The sequence below is a fragment of the Nannobrachium achirus genome (assembly GCF_963921795.1).
Source record: "Nannobrachium achirus genome assembly, chromosome: 19".
NCBI classification, from domain to species: Eukaryota; Metazoa; Chordata; class Actinopteri; order Myctophiformes; family Myctophidae; genus Nannobrachium; species Nannobrachium achirus.
In genome coordinates, this window is record NC_137826.1 from 40358560 (window position 1) to 40378464 (window position 19905).

The 19905-nt window shown below is 42.7% G+C and overlaps 1 protein-coding gene across 1 annotated transcript; it reads right to left on the minus strand.

Moving 5' to 3' along the window:
* Nucleotides 1-307: 307 nt before the first annotated feature.
* Nucleotides 308-19613, minus strand: LOC308304836 (LIM domain kinase 1-like; the record flags this gene model as incomplete). Its single annotated transcript, XM_080749464.1, has 15 exons — nucleotides 308-914; nucleotides 3237-3394; nucleotides 3768-3823; nucleotides 4239-4431; nucleotides 4884-4949; nucleotides 5059-5118; nucleotides 5211-5342; nucleotides 5450-5536; nucleotides 6498-6687; nucleotides 7400-7695; nucleotides 8310-8415; nucleotides 9315-9494; nucleotides 10455-10564; nucleotides 13352-13490; nucleotides 19570-19613. 15 exons carry the CDS (start codon nucleotides 19611-19613, stop codon nucleotides 308-310), a joined length of 2424 nt encoding a protein of 807 aa, XP_080605590.1.
* Between the last annotated feature and the right edge of the window lie 292 nt (nucleotides 19614-19905).

Here is a 19905-nt window from a genome sequence, read left to right on the forward strand (position 1 = left end):
GGTTTCTGCCTGACAGTGACGATATTTTAGTGATTATGTTGCGAGGAAAACGTTGAGATAATAGCCATTTTGGTTAGAACTGACTGAAAATAACTTTGTACTTCAAGTTAAAATGATACTAAATATTTCTAAGTGTCCAAATAAATTCCAAATATTATCAAATGATCTCGCGGCACCCTTGGACTGGCACCCCGGCACCCAGGGTCCCGTCACCCACTTTGAAAACCCCTGCTATATAAGCTATAGATCGTCTATTGTTAGTCTGTGGCAGTGGCATATGACAAAGTATAAATCAGGCTTTTAGCCCTCAGAGAAACGAGCTATCCTCGTCTGTGGTTCTGTCCCACAAAACCCTGCATATCCTCCTGGGCCTGTGAGGGCGGCCCGGCGGTGGGCTGCGGACCTGCTGCGACTCAGAGGCTTCCCGCGGGGCCGTCGGATGCTCTGACTGTCCGCTTTTGTATTCAAAAGTTTCACCCTGCTGCTCTTTGTCTGAATCCGCGCCCATGGACATCAGGTGACCTTTAGAGCACTCGTGGTTCTTGGGTTGTGAGCAACAGTCCTCCTCGTGGTCGCCGTTCAAGCAGGCGTGGTTGCCATTGCTTTGAGCGTCTCTGTGGCTGATGTGTCGATCGTGGTTGGTCAAGACGTTTTCGTCTCGATGCTGGGACAGTTCGGCGAGACCACCACAGCTAGGCTGTGTGTGACTACTACTAGGGGAGTTATCTGAAATGAGACCGGGGGCGTCAGAGCTGTGGTTCTGCTGGCTGTGGTCGGATGAGAGGGTGTGTTCGAGGTGTTGGCTCTTCCAGAAGGCCTTGCAGTGGTGCTCCAACTCAGACAGCACAGGCAGGCCAATGTCCAAATGCATCAGTAGGTTCTCGAGCCACTCGTCCAGTTTCACAAAGGACGGACTGGGGAGAGAGAGAGAGAGAGAGAGAGAGAGAGAGAGAGAGAGAGAGAGAGAGACATATTTAATATGTGATGGAAGATTCCCCCCCTCAATACCACAGTCCATTTAGCTGAGTTATCTCCAACCTTTTAATATTTTAAATCAGTTTTCAGGCCAAGGACCCCTTAGTTGAGAGAGAGATGAAGCAGGGACCCCCACAACCTTCTCATAGATTCCATATAGTTTCTTCGTTTGACAGCACAATCATCAGTGTATTTTGGTTTCATGTCAATTTGTGTTTTCAGATATTTAACCACATGAACCGTCCTGTACTTGGTCTGCTCTTTTCCCCCTCTACACCAAACCTCTCTGCCGAAAATAGCCGATCTACAAGCTCACAACGCCTCGCAACGTGAGGCGTTGTGAGCTGGTAGATCTGCTATTTTTGGCTCAAGTTCTCCAAATATGGGCGCTAGGGATCAAGCAGTTCATCTATCTATAAATGCGACAAATCTCTGTCTGTTTGTTTGTTTGTTTGTTTGTTTGTAATCCGCGTATCTTGAGAACCGTTCGTCCCACCGGCTTCAGATTCGGCACGCGCGTTCCCCGCTGCGGCGCGGAGTGCAGTGCCGGGCCTCGGCCCGACTCGGCATGCGGTTTTCCCGAAGTGGCGCGAAACGTTCGGAATCTCCTTACGCGGAGCTGATTGTTAACATCAGGCTGTTCCTGAGGAAATCGGCACAATCGCTGACTCATTGTGACATCACTTCATAAAAGGCTCTGACATCACGTACGCCAGGAGTCAACAAAAAATCTCTGTGAATGTGTATGTATGTATGTGAATCTCGAGAACCGTTCTTCCCACCGGCACGCGCGTTCTCCAGATATGGGCATAAAATGAATCCCCGAATGCGGAGCTGATGTCTGACATCAGAGTTTTCCGCAACCGGTACTGTGTGTGCAGAGATCTCCATATATTGGGGTTTGCATTAAAGGGTGGGGACAAAGGCTAACAGAAGGCAAACAGATGGTCAAAACGGCAACATGACAACAGGTATATTGGGGTTTGCATTAAAGGGTGGGGACAAAGGCTAACAGAAGGCAAACAGATGGTCAAAACGGGTCCTATGACAACAGGTATATTGGGGTTTGCATTAAAGGGTGGGGACAAAGGCTAACAGATGGTCAAAACGGGTCCTATGACAACAGGTATATTGGGGTTTGCATTAAAGGGTGGGGCAGGCATAAAATGGACGCAAATAGACAGATATCTCCATATATGGGCATATGGGCATAAAATGGACCCAGAACTATATCTGCAGTGATCTCCATATATGGACATAAAATGGACGCCGACAGACAGACAGATACAGATATCTCCATATATGGGCATAAATGGACACAGGCAAACAGATGGTCAAAACAGGTCCTATGACAACAGGTATAATGGGGTTTGCATTAAAGGGCGGGGCATTCATTCTCTATTTACATCGTTCCCGAGTTGGCCAGGTCGCCGACTAGACGCTGGGCCGCCCGAAACCGTTCTTCCCACCGGCACGCGCGTTCTCCAGATATGGGCATAAAATGAATCCCCGAATGCGGAGCTGATGTCTGACATCAGAGTTTTCCGCAACCGGCACTGTGTGTGCAGAGATCTCCATATATTGGGGTTTGCATTAAAGGGTGGGGACAAAGGCTAACAGAAGGCAAACAGATGGTCAAAACGGGTCCTATGACAACATGACAACAGGTATATTGGGGTTTGCATTAAAGGGTGGGGACAAAGGCTAACAGAAGGCAAACAGATGGTCCAAACGGGTCCTATGACAACAGGTATATTGGGGTTTGCATTAAAGGGTACAAAGGCTAACAGATGGTCAAAACGGGTCCTATGACAACAGGTATATTGGGGTTTGCATTAAAGGGTGGGGCAGGCATAAAATGGACGCAAATAGACAGATATCTCCATATATGGGCATATGGGCATAAAATGGACCCAGAACTATATCTGCAGTGATCTCCATATATGGACATAAAATGGACGCCGACAGACAGACAGATACAGATATCTCCATATATGGGCATAAATGGACACAGGCAAACAGATGGTCAAAACAGGTCCTATGACAACAGGTATAATGGGGTTTGCATTAAAGGGCGGGGCATTCATTCTCTATTTACATCGTTCCCGAGTTGGCCAGGTCGCCGACTAGACGCAGCTTCTAGTATAAGAAAAGAAGAAAAAAGTTCTATCACATGACAATTTGGAGGACCCCCTGTAGTAACTCTGAGGACCCCCTGTTGAAGACCCCTGTTTTAAATATTTTGAGAATGGCTGCTGTACCGTGTATCTGCGTCCAGGTCACAGCACAGGGCGGCTAGGGGCAGGAAGGCAGAGGGGCAGTCTGGAGGGTGCAGGTGTTCCAGGAAACCACTGACATTCAGCCCAAAGTCTGAGGTCCGAGGTAGGAAGTCAGGGTCTGCGTTCACTCTGCCTATTATCTGGAGAGACACAGTGACAGACGGGCACAACGCAACAGTGAAAATATTCAACTTAGTGATGTTTTTAAAATGTATATCAATATGCACAGTGGAATAAAAGAATGCTATTTTCTTTCACTCACAAAAGGTAACAGAGCTTTTCTTTGAATCAGTATGCAAATGTTATTTAGATGGCATAGAAGCTAGATTTGATGTTCTAATTGTTGTGCTTTGTACTCTATTTTTGAAACAATTTTCCTGTTCCGTGTTCTTCATTACATTTACGCTGATCACGCAATGTGTATGTCCCTCTGGATAAGAGCATCTGTTAAATACTTAACTTGTAAATTGTAATTATGAATCATTGTCTCTGGATGATGTCAAGTGGTCCTACCTCACAAATCATGATGCCAAAGGAGAAGATGTCCACTCGTTCATCATAGCTTTTCCCTGGAGGTGTACAGCAGAGATGAAGGTACATAAGGCCCTATATGCGCTACCAGTATTTTCTACTTTTCTGCTTTGTTTTACTTAACCAATTGCTAAGGATGCTGTCAATTCAATTCAAAGGAGCTTTATTGGCATGAGAAAACATACATTTACATTGTCAAAGCAAGTGTCAACCAGGACTTTTATTAATCCTAATTCACTGAGTAGGGACCATTTATTGTTCTCATTTATCTGGAAAGATTAACTGGAGTGAAGCCATGGCACTCAAGTTAGATAGCTTCTGAATCAGAACATCACAGCGATTAATCTTGATATATATCACTGGTGAAAGGCTATTTTTGTGGAAGTGCCAATTGGCCATACATTGTGCCACAGCACCCTCTAGTGGACACTAACAATAATTATAGGTAGTCACCATTGATCATCTCGGGAGCCATCCAGTAAGGGTTCCCCACCACGGTGTAGCGTTTCCTGCGGTCTGGTCTTCGGAGCTCTGACAGTCTCCCACCCCCTGTGGGGGGTCTCTGCAGGGAGGGGGTCCTACCCTGACGCCTGTCCTCCCTCACCAGCCTGGCCAGCCCAAAGTCTGCCACCACCACGCTCTGGTTCTGAGACAGAAGGAAAGTTGCTTTTACAGCTTAACCCTGCAGATGGCGAGCACTCAGTGGGGAGCTATTAGGGGTTCAGCAGTTCAGAGTTCCCAGAGGTCTTTTCTTCCTTTTGGCCGAAAATTAGGGGTTCGGTGACTTGTTTAAAAAAAAAACACATTTACAACAGCCCAAAGCTGACCTAACTGCTGAACATGGTTAAAAAAAAGGAAAGGAATTCAGAGCATCAATAAAGAAACATCAACAAATAAAATTAATTTACACAGAACAAAATATGCAGAGTTAAGACAGAACAGTAGAGCTATATATATACAACTAAAAGCAATAGAGAACAGATGGGTTTTAAGTAGGCCTAAAGATTTAAAAGCCAAAGCCTAACTTTTTTGTTGTCGTTGAACATACTTAATTGTGTCACAACAAGATATAAATGAAACCTTAGTGCGGTACACTACCTCTCTGACCAAGCAGTTGTGAGAATTCAGGTCACGGTGGATGACATTCATGGAGTGTAGATATGCCTGAGAAAGAAAGATGCAAAATGGAACATAGTATCCTGATCCACAAGTAAAGCATCATTTTAGTGATAACCATCATTTTTGATATTAGGTAGATATAGGTGTGTCTCACCATTCCTGCTGCTATGTCTTTGGCAAAACTCACTCTCATGTTCCAGGGGAAATCGCTGTCCTACAGATGAAGAGAATGTCATACTGTAACATACAGTATGGCTCCAAAACACAACTGATAATACGTGGATCAAGATTAAAAAGCAGCCTCACCATCTTTTGAATAGTCTCCCTGAGAGTTCCTCCTTGCACATATTCTGAGATGAAGTTTAGTCGCTTGTCTTTATAAAGGAGACCAATAAACTTGAGGACATTGGGGTGGTCCAGACAACGCATCATCTTCACCTGTACAAAGGCAGAGGAATCATACATCTATACATACTGGGGCTGTTTTCCATCTTGAGGTTTGAGAGTTCCAACCTCATCTTTTGTAGGTAACCTACTGTACCTACCTCCTGCAAGAAGGTCTTCTGTGTCTCCTCGTCAAAACGTATCAGCTCTTTCATCACCATCACCTCTCCAGTCTCTTGGTGTGTTACCTTAACAGAAGCAGCTATGTCACAATGCTGTCACAATATGCTGCATTATTATGTAAACTAGCAGGTATACTATACAACGACCCTGCCCAGTTGTAGATAAACACCCAACAGTCAAGCATAGGGTGTAAATAACAACAATTTCACAAAACTCCAAAAGGATGGAATCCTGTAGCAACTCATGAGCCGTTATGAGTTACTACAAACCCTATAATTGGAAGCTAGTGATTTAATACATGGCATTTCACACCTTGGCCCTTTCAATTTGCTTGTTTGTTTTTGAATCATTAATTGATTGATTGAATACTTTATTAGCAGTATTGTTACCACTACAGTACAGGTGGTACGGTCAAAGGTTATGCTAAAAGGATAACACAGAAAGCCCCAGAGGCGTTTCCACTGTAGGCCATAAAGTTACCGAAATAATGTCTGCCTCGAAGAGATAACTTTTGGGTCTAGGTCGAGGTCACAATCAAGTTAAAGGTCAGAATTACATGATTACTCATATATCTCAGTGGAAAGTGTATATGTTGAAAAGTGCACTGTGTTGGCAGACGTATTACTACTACTAGAGTGCAAGGTTTCAAATTAGTTAAATCATAGCATCTATAAACTTCCTAAGGGCCCTGTCCTGTGCTGTGCCAGCAGCAGGCACGCGCACTCCTAGACATCAAAGGGGGCTAGAGCCCCTGCCCTTTTATCCATCTGTAAAAAAGTGCCCTCTCCAGACCATGAATGTAAATGTCCTCTTTCCATGCCATACCTGAAGGCAGCATTCAAGAATTGCCTTGTCCAAACTCTACTGAACTTGAATGCAGCATCTTATGTTGAAAGAATTGCGCTCTCTGTGTAGAAAATAGCCGACCTCCTGTGAGCTTGGAGGTCTGCTATTTTCAATATTTTCACCAAAAGGCCCTTTTAGAGATTTCAGCCCCTGCCTCTCTAACATTCTGGCCAGCAGTACCTTGACAGCCTGTCCGAAGAAGCCCTTGCCGAGCACCTCGCCGTGGATGAGGTCTGAGGATCTAAAGATGCGGTGGCTCCTGTCTCCAGTGTCCACACGCAGAGACTCTGAGCGCACCATGTCCCTGCGTTGGGACAGCAGGGGCATAGCGCCCGGCAGGAGGGGACACTTGTCTATGCTACAGCTACGCCTGACAGAGAGACGAGAAAGTATCAATGCTGCAATGTAGTACGGAATTCAAAATTTACTTGAGTAAAAGAACAAAAGTATTATTATTAAACTGTTCTTAAAGTACCAAAAGTAGAAAGTATGCATTATGCAGAATGTCCCATTTCACAAGTTTTCAAATGTACAAAATGTACATAAAATTGTTTTGAAAATAGCAGATCTGCTGTTTTCATGTAAGCTATAGGGCTGAAGTGGGTAATGTCGCACTTTACAATGTTGCAGAATTACAGACTCACTCCCTAGCTTCCGCCGTGGACTGAAGACTCACCTCTTCAGACTCCACCTAAACCCATAGCACTACTGTAAAACACTCCCCTTCCCTCGATGACCACACATGAAGCTAGATAGCATTTTTAGGTTTTAGAAAAGTTTGTTTTACTGCTTACTGTAGCTGCGTGGTCTACCTATGTTATTGTTTTTCTAGATTAATATTCCTATGCATTTGTTGTATTGCTGTTGATGTACTGACATATTATCTCGCTTATTATATTGATGTAATTACCTGCTTATTGTAAGTCGCTTTGGATTAAAAGCGTCTGCTAAATGCCTAAATTGTAAGATTGTAAATTGTAATGTATGTTTTGTATTGTGTGTGTGTGGGCATGTGTGTGTGTGTGTGTGTGTGTGTGCGCGTGTGTGGAAGAAGTACCACATGAAAGAGCCAGGAATCTTACAGGATATGTCTTGAACGCCTCTCCATTGTTCCTTGATGCTGAGGTGATACGGGGGCAGACATCCTGATGTGAGGCTGCTTGGCCACTTCCCCATCCTCAGGACTGGGCTCCTCCTCCTCCACGCTGGGGAGCTTGGGGACCCCGCCGAGGCCGTCGTGGACGCGGGTGAGGTCAGAGTGGGTGGCGTCGGTGTCCTGGGGACCGCCGGCGGAGCTGCTGGTCTCTACAGCGGGCTGAGGGTTGTGCTCTATTGTCAGCTGCAGTGGTCTGTTGGTGTCCTGGATCACACACTTTATCTGGAAGTTGAACGGACAGCGGTCACAGACCAATGGTGATCACTGGTCAGAGCTCATGCTGGGGATGTTTTTTTTTAGCACGTCTATGTATGCACTCATCTATTCTAAAGTTCAATCGGACACTATCGTCAAAATAGAGCAGTGATGTTAATCGACTTTAGGCTACGGCAGAGTCTTCAACAGGGGGTCCGGGACCCCTAGGGGTCCTCAGAGTTACTACAGGGGGTCCTCCAAATCTATGTGTGATAGAAACTTGTCTTTTCCCCCTTTTTTATATTAACCACTTGAACCCTGGCATATTCTGAGAACTTTAGCCAAAAATCGCAGATCTACAAGTTCACAACAAGCTTGTAGATCGGCTATTTTTGGCAAAAAGCTTTGGAGGGGGAAAAGAGCAGTGAAAAGTCAAGTTTATTAAGTATTGACGGTTCAAGTGGTTAAATATCTGAAAACCCACATTAACATGAATCCAAAATATAATGATGATCATGCTGTCAAACCATGAAACTATATGGAATCCATGATAAGGTTGTGGGGGTCCCTGCTTCATCTCTCTCTCTCAGCTAAGGGGTCCTTGGCCTGAAAACGCTGAAGACCCCTGGGCTACGGTATACCTCATCTGGGGAGACATTGCGGAGCGGGATGCCGTTGACCTCCAGCACACGGTCACCGGTGTGGATGGAGTTCAGCAGGTCGCTGCCAAGGACGGTCGGGTCCAGGCTGAGGAGGAGTAAACACGGGGGGTGACAGGAAGGGACAGAAGAAGTAAGAGGAGACAAGAGGCCAAAGCAGGAGGCATACTTGTAGCTGCTGTTCTTGCTGAGGTTCTAGCAGCTATAGATGTTACCCGAGGCATTGGTAGGCGGAGAGCTCTAATCATCTGGCTATGCAAGACTAGTAAATTCCAGACCACTGATATTTCATGAAAAACTTTTGAGGGACTTTAATTTTCCTTACACATATTGGCTACTGTAGTGTAAGCCTGTTACTATCTTATTGCGACCGTAGGTCGCAGTTTACTATCAGAACCGTCACATGTTGACTGTATCTGTCTGTCTGTCTGTCTGTCTGTCTGTCTGTCTGTCTGTCTGTCTGTCTGTCTGTCTGTCTGTCTGTCTGTCTGTATGGGTAACGCTTGTCTTTTTTGTTGATTGACTCTCATGCTCTGACATCACTGTGATGTCATGGGAACCAAATCCCTGTTATTGCCATATATGGAGATCCCTGCTGTGATGGCAGGGGAACCAAATAAAATTTTTGCCCATATATGGAGATATGGAGATCCCTTTGATGCCATGGGAACAAATCCCTTTTATGCACATATATGGAGATCCCTGGTGTTATCAATATTAAGCCAATATATAATCACTGTGATGTCAGGGGAACCAAATCCCTTTTATTATATATGGAGATCCTTGTGATGCCAGGGGAATCAAATCCCATGACATGGCACGACCTCGCCCCTTTAGGGCGAGGTTGCTTTACTGGTATAATTATGTCATATGAGAATGTTTCCTATCCTGCCGTTTCTTGACAGAATGTTGTCTAGTAATGTCTACTGTAACATTCCCTTCAAGGTTTGACACAAAGAAATAACAAAGCACAGGCAGAGAACTCACTCCGTCACGGTGACCAGAGGCCATTTCTCCTGGCTGAGCTCCGTGGCCACACTCAGCCCTCGTCTGCCATCGGCACGGGGAGGGAGTGACACCAGCGCCACCAAGTGGGGACTGCTGGTCAGTGGCGATGCTGTCTTCGAACTTGCAGAGGATGCTATGCCCTGGCAGAAACAGTTGCCACTGCAGGCAGACAGACAAGTATGAGTCTTGTAGCCTCTGATATACACACGTATACTGTACACAGCACAATCCTCAATGTTTAATTTAACTCTGAGAGTGTAAGAATGGACCTGTAATAAAGGTCCACTGTATACTCAGGATTTTGCAGTTTATGCTACTAGGCTACTTGTAGACATGGGATGTCATTGTGTGGCTAGACACGTCTCTCCTCCATTTGACCCATCTTGCTACACAATGAAATCCTCAGAGATAATGTATCTTACAGTAATCTCTGAGGGCCCCAAATCCCCTGTATGCATGTGTCCATTTTTACACTGTCAGAGTTAAAGTAGCACTATAACATTCACGCTGCCTCCATCGACTCTTGCAGGTCAAGGATGCCTGTCAGGAAGGGTGTTGAACTACTGCAGTGGTTCCCAACCTTTTCAGGCTGCGACCCCCAAAAAATCATATTTTAACTGGGGACCCCCTCCCCAGTCCCCACCCTACGAGCACTAAGAGTTGAGGCATTACATTTTGTATAACACGGTTTCTAATAGCCGATCTACATGCTCACGTTGTGAGCATGTAGATCTGCTATTTTCACAATTTCTGACTCTAATAGGCCGATGTTTAATTTGTCATTTTAGAGGTATTAAAACGAATGGGCAGATACCCTCTATACACTTAAACTTTATGTTGGTTTGTTTACTGTGGAGTGAGAAAACAATGTTGCACATTAAGTTAATCATCTGGGGACCTCCCAAAATAATATGGGGACCTCCCTGGGCGTCCCGACCCACAAGTTGAGAACCACTGAACTACTGTATGAGGAATAGGGTTCAAAAACCAACCAGTAGGGGTCAGCAGTGACAAAGTTACAAAAGTGTTTTTGTGTGTTTGGGTGTGCGACTGTGAGCAGTCTGAGCACATAAAAAAGGGGGAAAAAGAAATAGAAATGAACACTGAGGTTATACTGACCAGTAGAGCTCTGAGTGTTGTACCAGCGTGTAGGTTTCTCCATCTCCAATGAACATTTCACAACTCTTACATGTGAAACACTCAGGGTGGAACTTCTGCTCCCCAGCAACCTACACACAGTGAACAGACAGACAGACACACACACACACACACACACACACACACACACACACACGTGCACGCACACACGCACGCGCACGCGCACGCACACACACACACACACACACACACACACACACACACACACACACACACACACACACACACACACACACACACACACAGGAAGGATGACGTAATGCAAAGGAAAGAGCAGGCAGAGAGATTGGGCTTTCTATAGCCGCCTACATGTGACATTTGAAACTGAAAACAAAAAAATTGTGGATCTGATTCTGGCACTGATTTCTCTACGAATTGAGTACAACAGGACCCCAATTTAAACAAGCCATAGGCCTAGAGCTTTCTTGGGTTTAAATCTTATTAGTAGGCCGTGTATCTGAACTGTAGGCCTATACTGTCTTGTGCTTTTCCTATGCAAACTGCTAATAAAGTATTCAATCAATCAATTAATCAATAGTGTAGTAAAATAGTACATCATTTTCATTTAAATGTTTTTTTGGAATGTGGACAGTGAGAAGAAAGAGGGAAGACAGAGAAAGCAAGGAGTAAAACAATATACATAGAAGGTTAAATCGCATTACTGCTACAGTCAAAACAAAAGAAATCCAGTCAAAATCCAAAAAACTGTTTCAATTACATATTATAGTACTTAACGTAAAGATCCGACAAGAAAGAAGAAGAAATGTAGACAACAGATGTGTCTCATTTTCTTCAGTAGTCTTTGAAAAAATATCATATCATTGTGCAGATGAGGCAATTAGGTTGAACTCACTCAGAATCATCAGACTGCCCTCTTTCTGAGAAACAATAATGAACTTTCTCAAAGAAAAATAGATGAAAGCAACGATGACGCCAAAGAAAATAGGGCAGCTTTGACCTGATTTGCAAAAATGCAAATCAAAACTTTGAATTATGCAAGTTCTTAGTGTAGACTTAAGGCTTCAAGGCCTGCTATACTGTTAGGGTTTTTCCACAAATGTGGTGGGAGAAAGCTTCTGAACAAGCAGCAATAGTTGGATTTGGTTTAAACATTGTAATAGTTCACTAACTGCAAGGTAACTCCTTTCAAGCTAACTGCAAGGTTTGAGCTTGTAGAGTGAGGTCCAGTTTACTCTATGGTTGACTGACTACACAATGATAAATTGTTGTTTCAAGACTCTGACCTCTAATGACTTCCCTAGCACTCGGGTGACTGAAAATAAAAAACTACCACTCTGACTGCATTTATAGGTCAAATTGACAGGTAAATTCTCTCCCCTTTTGCCCAGGAGAGCAACACCCTCCTCCCCTGCTGCCAGCGGGGGTTCTATTGTCTGTTGTTCTATTGACAATAGAACCCCGGCTGGCAGGGGGGGAAGAGGTGTTGCTCTCCTGGGCAAAAAATGTAAAGAATGCACGTGTCAATTTGACCTATAAATGCAGTCAGAGTGGTATAAATGTATATTATTTCATACCTAGGAAATGTTTCAGAAGGGGAAAAAAAACGAGAACATATATCTTGAGTATTTAGGAAAAGTCATGGAAGGGGAAATTTCTGAGACCTTCACGGGGAGAGTTATTGCACTTTGCAATCTCAAAATCGGCCAAAATGACCTGTTAGTCACCCATGTGCTAGGGAGTAGGGGGTTCTTGTGCTGTTTTTATGCTGTTTTTGCTTTGAGCACATGACACTTCTAATGCTTTTGACCAATGGACACTTTTTTGATTGCCACACTGGCTGAACTTATTAGCAGTATTATAAGTAGGCTGCACTTATTAGCAGTATTATGAGTATTATTATTTGAGTTATGACGAGATAACGGTTAGATATGAAGCACGACTGTTATGTGGACACTTTATTTGGTTTTATCCCTGTTTACCAGCTGAAGGCTAATGTTGATACGTCTTGTTTATTTGCTTTACACAACACAACTTTGTAACCTTAACTGCTGTGCCGCCTCTGGGTGACTGATTTTCCCTTGTGGGATAATAAAGGTATCTATCAACCACAGTACTTGAGTCAAAACTGAGAGTTGCTCCGTCAAATTAATACTTTAAAGATAACGTACTGGAGTAATCGCTTGATTACGTTTTTTTTATGTATTTGTTTTATTGAAATGTGTGTATATATATTATGTTGTACAAAATGTAAAAATAGTAGATTAATGCATTGCATCGTGACACCATTTTTCAATTATCTTTTGAAACAGGGATTGTGGTCCATTTATAGAATTTCTTTGTCTATTATTTATGACTATGCAATGGTAGCCCCCACAAGCTCACCTGTGACATTTGAGCTTGTAGATCAGCTAATGTAGCAAATTTAGATTTGTTTTGAAGGGAAACTAGGTAAGTGTAAAAACACATTCCCAATCAACTCAACTCAACTCAGTGCACAACCCCTTTGAAGTTCAAAAGGAGCAATTAAGAGCTCTGGCCGAGCTTTCCCTTCCCCTTACACTGACAAAGAAGTCCCTGCAAGAGATGAATGTCAGCATAAACAGTAGAATGTCAACATAAACAGTGGAACAAAACCAAAATACAGCCAGAGGGATGTGTCTTCCTGCAAGGAAACACCCCAGCACAACACTATAGTGGCTGATAGAGGGAAATGACAGCTAAAATGTGTATATAGGCCTACATAAATAATAAATATACATTAAGAAATTGTCTCAAAGTTATAAAATCCCCACCAGCGATACAAATGGGAGGGGGGCTATCAATAGCAGAGGAATGGATTCCTCCCCATCCCCCCAGCATATCCGTGTTGTGGTTACAATAAATGATGAAAAGGTTACCATGACGAGTCCAGTAGTGATGGCCTCCTTGCAGCCGTGGCACTGCTCTCCATAGCGGGTCCAGTAATGCTTCTTACAGAAGAGCTGGCCGTCTCTCTCATAGTACCAGTGAGACAGGATGCAGCCGCACTCACAACACCTGACACAGGAAACACATGTGGTGGTGCAGAGAGGATATGCATGAGAGAAGACAAGATACAGCAGGATTTCATTGATCCCTGTGGTGTAAGTATTACGTTAGTGAGTACAGGATATAAACAAAGAATAAATGGAATGTGGAAGAAACCTTGGGATAGCAAGAGGGAAAGAAACAGGTGAGGAATAAAGGAGATGAGAGTAAAAATAAGCAACACTTTATATGGATGTTATGCATTCTAATCTGCTGTATTATTGTACTTTTAGGAACCCACAAACAATTCTTCATAATAATAATCATAATACACAAAACATTTTATAATTACTTAGAATGTCAAGTATAAATGCAACATAATCTGCACATCTCTGTATAAAGTTTCAAGGTGGTCTTTGTTAACTTTTGTGTACAGACAGACAGACAGACAGACAGACAGACAGAGTAAAATGTATTTTTGGTCGGTTCTTCAGACATTGTAGCAGCATTGGCAACTATAATAAAGAAAAAATAAGCAAACATATACGCACACAAGGACTGAAAGAGAATAAAACATTTTGGGGAATCATTTTGAACAGTTTTGAACATTAATTACAGTTATAAGCACTCATGAAAAAAGATAGAACTTGCTCAACATGTTCAAATTAATTTGATTATGAGTACTTAATTACAGTGATAATACACTCATAAGTACAATCACTAATAATGCTTTATAACAATAATCAACATTAACTACTTATAAGGTCATGTATATATGAGTAATACCTCATAATTGCCAGTCACTAATCTCTCGAGACAGCCTCTGATAAATAGCTTACGCTTCTGAGGAAGAGGAACAGACCGAGAGGGAATTCCCTTTTCTTCGACGACGGTTAGCCAGATTGGTCACTCACTGACCTTTGTTTTTGGCCAGGATCAGAATGTATTGTGATTCTGATAGTTGTAATACATTCTAAAAAAAATAAAATCCATTATTTTAGTGTGATTATAATACCAGATCCACTCAAACCTCCGGTCAAGCTCTCAACAGTGTGGCTTCAATGGGCACAAGAGTCTGTCATTCAGTATTGAAACCCACCTCCACATAAGACTCTTAACCCCCACACACACGCCAGAGGGACTCCAACCACCGGAGTACCTCTCGGTGGTTGAGTCCCTCTGGCCGCTGCGGTACAGTATCAGACATTATTTTAAAACAAGAGGGCAAGATGAGTGCAATTAATGATGGAACATACTGAACAGTGAGGAAGGTGGGCACCTGTTACTGTTAGGCACACACAAACGCACAAACGGACATACATACATACTGTACACATGCACAGGATCAGGTGGGTGCAGACAATAGGGTCACTGGGTGTAAGCTAACAAATGGTCTCCCTCCTTCCCAGTCAGGCCACACAGCTTTCAAATCCACAAAGTCAAGGATTAACTTTATATTTAATATTAAAAAAAACAACAACATGTGAACATTACCCCAGGGTGGGACCATAATCTCCTAAAAAAAAACAATACAAAAATCATATTCTGACCTGAATAAGAGAAACCAAAACAAAAATCCTATCTTTAACTAAATAAGAGGATGAGAAAGAAGTAGTCGCCAGCACTCAAGGAATCTCCTTTTTACATGATTTTATTTACCTCAATGGACAGAGTGTAGTCAACGGACGCGTTTCGACCCTTCGGTCTTCTTCAGCATTTGTCATGCAACGCTGAGCCATGCACCTAAAAGCCTTCATCTAACTTGGAGTGTTGCGGGCTGTCTGCTTCATTGCAGATACCTTTCTCTACCTAAATAAGAGGAACCAAAAGAAAAATCCTATTCTTACCTAAATAAGAGAAACCAAAACTACAAATGTCTTAACAACGACCAAAAACAGGAAAAACAATAACAAAACCAACGGACCACAGATAATTGCTTTCATTTTTAGCTTTGTTTCGGTTGCTTTTAGATGACAACATCAAGTTGTCATTTCAAAACTATCCATTTCGTGTCTGAACAACAGCATCCAAATGTTAATCACAAAAGTGTCATTTTTAGACAAACAGAAACTTTCAACAGGTCCTGAATTTGTGCTCAATAATTTGTCTAGTACGTAACCACTTTTATTTTTGGCCTCTTCCTTTTTCCCTCTACACTCACAGCGAGATCAACAAGTTCACAACGCGATACAGTGCAACAACAAGCTTGAAGATATTATTTTCTCTGAATGTTTGACACAGAATAGGGCAGCTAGTAGGTTTCATGTAGTTAATTACCACAGCCTTAAACCACCAGGATATCCCCAAAGGAAATCCAGTTATGCTCCAAACATTCTCGTGATGCATGTCAAAATAAGCATCTTCTCTATGTTTTCCTTGTCCTATAGCAGTGGTTCTCAAACTTCTTTGGCCCCTTTTCCTGATTTCTGGATCAAAGTACCCCCTTTACCCAACTACAACATGTTGAAAACAATATCTAGCATTGGTGTCAGGCAGAAACCTCATGTTTTTTTTTTTGTAAATTAATGCCATACTTTGTTATACTACAGTGTCATGAAAGTATAGCAAAATGCAAGCTCTGTTTTGAGTTTTGCTACTTCTATGATTTTTGAATCAGGATTCAGGGTAAGTAGCCGTATTGGACATACGAGGTACGGTATCCACCCGATGCTATGAATGAACGATAACCCACCTTTTGAAGAATATATGTAAGAATATAACTTTACAAATACAAATTACAAAAAGAAAAGCAGTGAAAGAGAATCAGAGCATCCTGAGAAATAACAGACCGCTCCGCTCTATAACAGGCCGATCAAACATGCCAAATCAAACGTTGCTCTCAAGAATGTTTAAAGAAATATCTGAAGCAAGAAATAGATGATGCAGTAACATAAAATGGATTCTATTTGATCAACACTTTCTTGTTTTCACTACTGTAAGCAAGGAAATACTTTTTTACTTTTGAGTCAAATTATTAATTTATTTATTAAGTAATCGTGTAATAAACGGGATAACGTCTGGCTCACCGGTCATTATCGAAGCGGTCATTATCCATTATAAAATCCCTTCGGCCTGATAACCATCAGCATGTCTGTATTTTATTTCTCGATAAAGACCGCTGAGCCAGACTTATCCCTTACGTAAAAACACTGTGACTTGTCTCACATGGTGATAACGTAACGTATTGTTCCCTGCCCTGGTTGGACCTGTAGGATTGAATCCCACCAGACAATCTGTGACCAAACAGTATTATGACTTAATAGAAAAGTCAGTGCCAAGGGAACAGTCCATTCCCTTCATGAATTTTGGCCCTGAAGGGAACAATATGAACTCGAGTACAAGCATTATGACAGTGGTCTCATTAACTACAAAACAATACAGGGCATTCATGTTCAGCCTTCTAGAACACCAAACACAAGCCCCTTGCTTGAAATCTTTCCAAGCACCGTTACATGGCTAAAAAACTGAATAAAAGCCATATTTTGCACAGTTTTCTTATCTCTCCAACACTACCGCCTTGAGTGGGAGGCAACTTCCTGGACAGAGTAAAGGTCCATGCTTCCTTTCGGCCAGACTGTTAAGGCCATGTTACGCTCACAATGGAGAATGAAAAACTTTGCCCAACAATTGAAAATCAGGAGAGGAAGAGATGGAGACACATATTTCCTCTCATATGAGATCTGTTTTCAGAACAAACCAATGTGTCTTTTTAATGTGTATTGTAATTTGTAAAAATTCAATCCAAAATTGAAAGAGAAGTTAGTTATCACAAAACTTCTGTTACTCTACCAAGTATCACAAATCCCATGAGGAACTGTACACTTAAACCCCCCCCCAAAATACATGAACCGGTTTGAGTTCTTTCTCCCGCCTATGGGATGGCAACTTTCTTGGAACCTTGGTTCGTTTTTGCGAACCGGCCGCGAACCAACTTTTACGGTTCGGAACCAACTCAGTTCTCGGTGGAAAAGCTCACCTCTGGTTCATCCCATAGGTGGGAGAAAGAACCTGAACCGGGCTTTGCCGGTGGAAAAGGCCTCTGAGTGTGTAGTGTATAAATGGAACCAAAATGGACCCAGGCAACAGTATGGAGTGAAGCATGGTTAGTGTGACTGACTGGGTCCAACATGTTGAATCGTCAATCCTGCTTGGGGTTTTGGTGTTAAAGGCTTTAAAAGAAACAAGGAACTCTGGCGGAACTGTATTTCTATTGCAGTATTTAGTGAGATTCATGTTTAAGAAGCATTGTCTGCGGTCAGCTGCACGTTTATTTCTGTCCTCCTGTGTTTTCTCTCTCTTTTTCTTTTTTGCCTTTGGCGACGGATGTGGGACATAATCATCCTCACATCTGCCATTAGTCTGAAACATCTGGACTCAACACCATCCAGGCATGAAATAATCTGCAGGGGTCATCAACATGTCTGTACACGGACTAATGTGTCCGTGGCAAATTTTAGATTTTCTATTTTACACACCATTATATTGTTCTTATTTTGATCATAATACCCAATTACAGAATGTCAGTCTCCAGGTTTTCCTCAGAACATGTATGACACTGATTTACTATGACATTATGTATGGCACATTAGCAGTTCATTAGGACTAGTGGGTCTCAAACATTTTATTTGCAAGGGGGCCCCATAACTCTGAGAGTGTACGAATGGAACCAAATGGACACTATTTGGTCCATTTGTTCACCATTTGTTACGGACCTGTTATTGTCATTCAGGGATAGCTCTTTATGTGTTTCTGGTAATATTATTGTCCGCTCATTTTCTATGTCCATGGCAACAATTGCATTTGGACAAAAATGCCAACCACAAGTAAACATGTCGATGACCACTAAATGAAGGCATTTAACCTCATGTTTCTGATTCAAGTTTGACTCACAGGATTAATCTTCTTGGGAACTCTATGTCTACATATTTCTGAGAATATGACTTGGCTCTCTTCTGGCTATGATGTATCATCATCTCTGTCCTTATACTCCCCCTTATACTCCCCCCCCCCCCCCCCCCCCAGACACAATAGAACCCAGGGTTGAAAAACGATAAACCTTACTATACTAATGATGTCATAACGCATTGTAGGTCAAAGGCCATGTCCTGGTGACGCATTATCCTCCGGTTGCCTCCCTGTTATCTCCCTGCATGCTGGACTTCCTTTAAAAAACATCTGTCATATTATGGGATGCACAGCAGTTAACTATCAGGACACCTGACAGTAGAATAAATAATGTATGAAATGATACTTGCCGCGGACCCCCATCTGAAAAGATATGCCAGGGACCCCCATAAGATAAGATTTTTACGACTAGCAGTGTTTATCAACCATTTTCATTTCAAGGACCCCCAGTTTGACATGCTTTTGGCTACGGGACACCATTTATTATGGGGGCACGATATTTCTATCTTTTAGATCCCAATTTATATTATAAAATCAATGTTAATTTAACTGTGGGAGCTACAAATGGTATACTATAGTAAAGATGAATATTACTGACCCAAAACGTTAATGGCACAGCAAAAAGAGCTAAACAATTTGCAAAGATGTACATGCTCACATTGGATGTGTAGTAATGGAAGAAGTATTCAAATAGAGAAGTTTAAACACCTACAGTTAGTATGTGTACATTGCAGAGGAGAGGGACATGAGTAAAATGATTTGATTCTAATGAGGCTTGAGTATCTCAAATCAATACCTTTTTTTCTCTTACTATCTCCATCTCACTTTCTCTCTTACAAACACACACACACACACACACACACACACACACACACACACACACACACACACACACACACACACACACACAACACACACAGACACACACAGACACACATTCACACACACAGTACACACACACACACACACACACACACACACACACACACACACACACACACACACACACACACACACACACACACACACACACACACACACACACACACATTCACACACAGTACACACACACAGACACACATTCACACACACAGTACACACACACACACACACACACACACACACACACACACACACACACACACACACACACACACACACACACACACACACACAGTACAAAGACAATACCGGTGGATCGTACCTCCCTTTCATTCCTCGGCGGAATCTCTGGTCCCGTCGTGACATATTTTGGACCCCTTCAGTTCTCCTCACTCCTACAGTGCAGCTGTCACTCACACTCACTCCCTCTCTCAAGTCAGATCAGGTCCCAGGACAGATTTAGAAGAAAGAAAAGTCCTACGGCAACAAATAGCAGAGCTTGCCACTCTCATGCGTGTTTGTTTGGTTCTCCTATCACACACATACAACCACCTCCATGTGCTCATACTGTGCTGTCTGTGCAGAATGAATGGAGTCTGGCTGTATATGGGAGTCAGGAGACACTCTTCCAACACTCACTGACAGCAAGTCTCCCTCT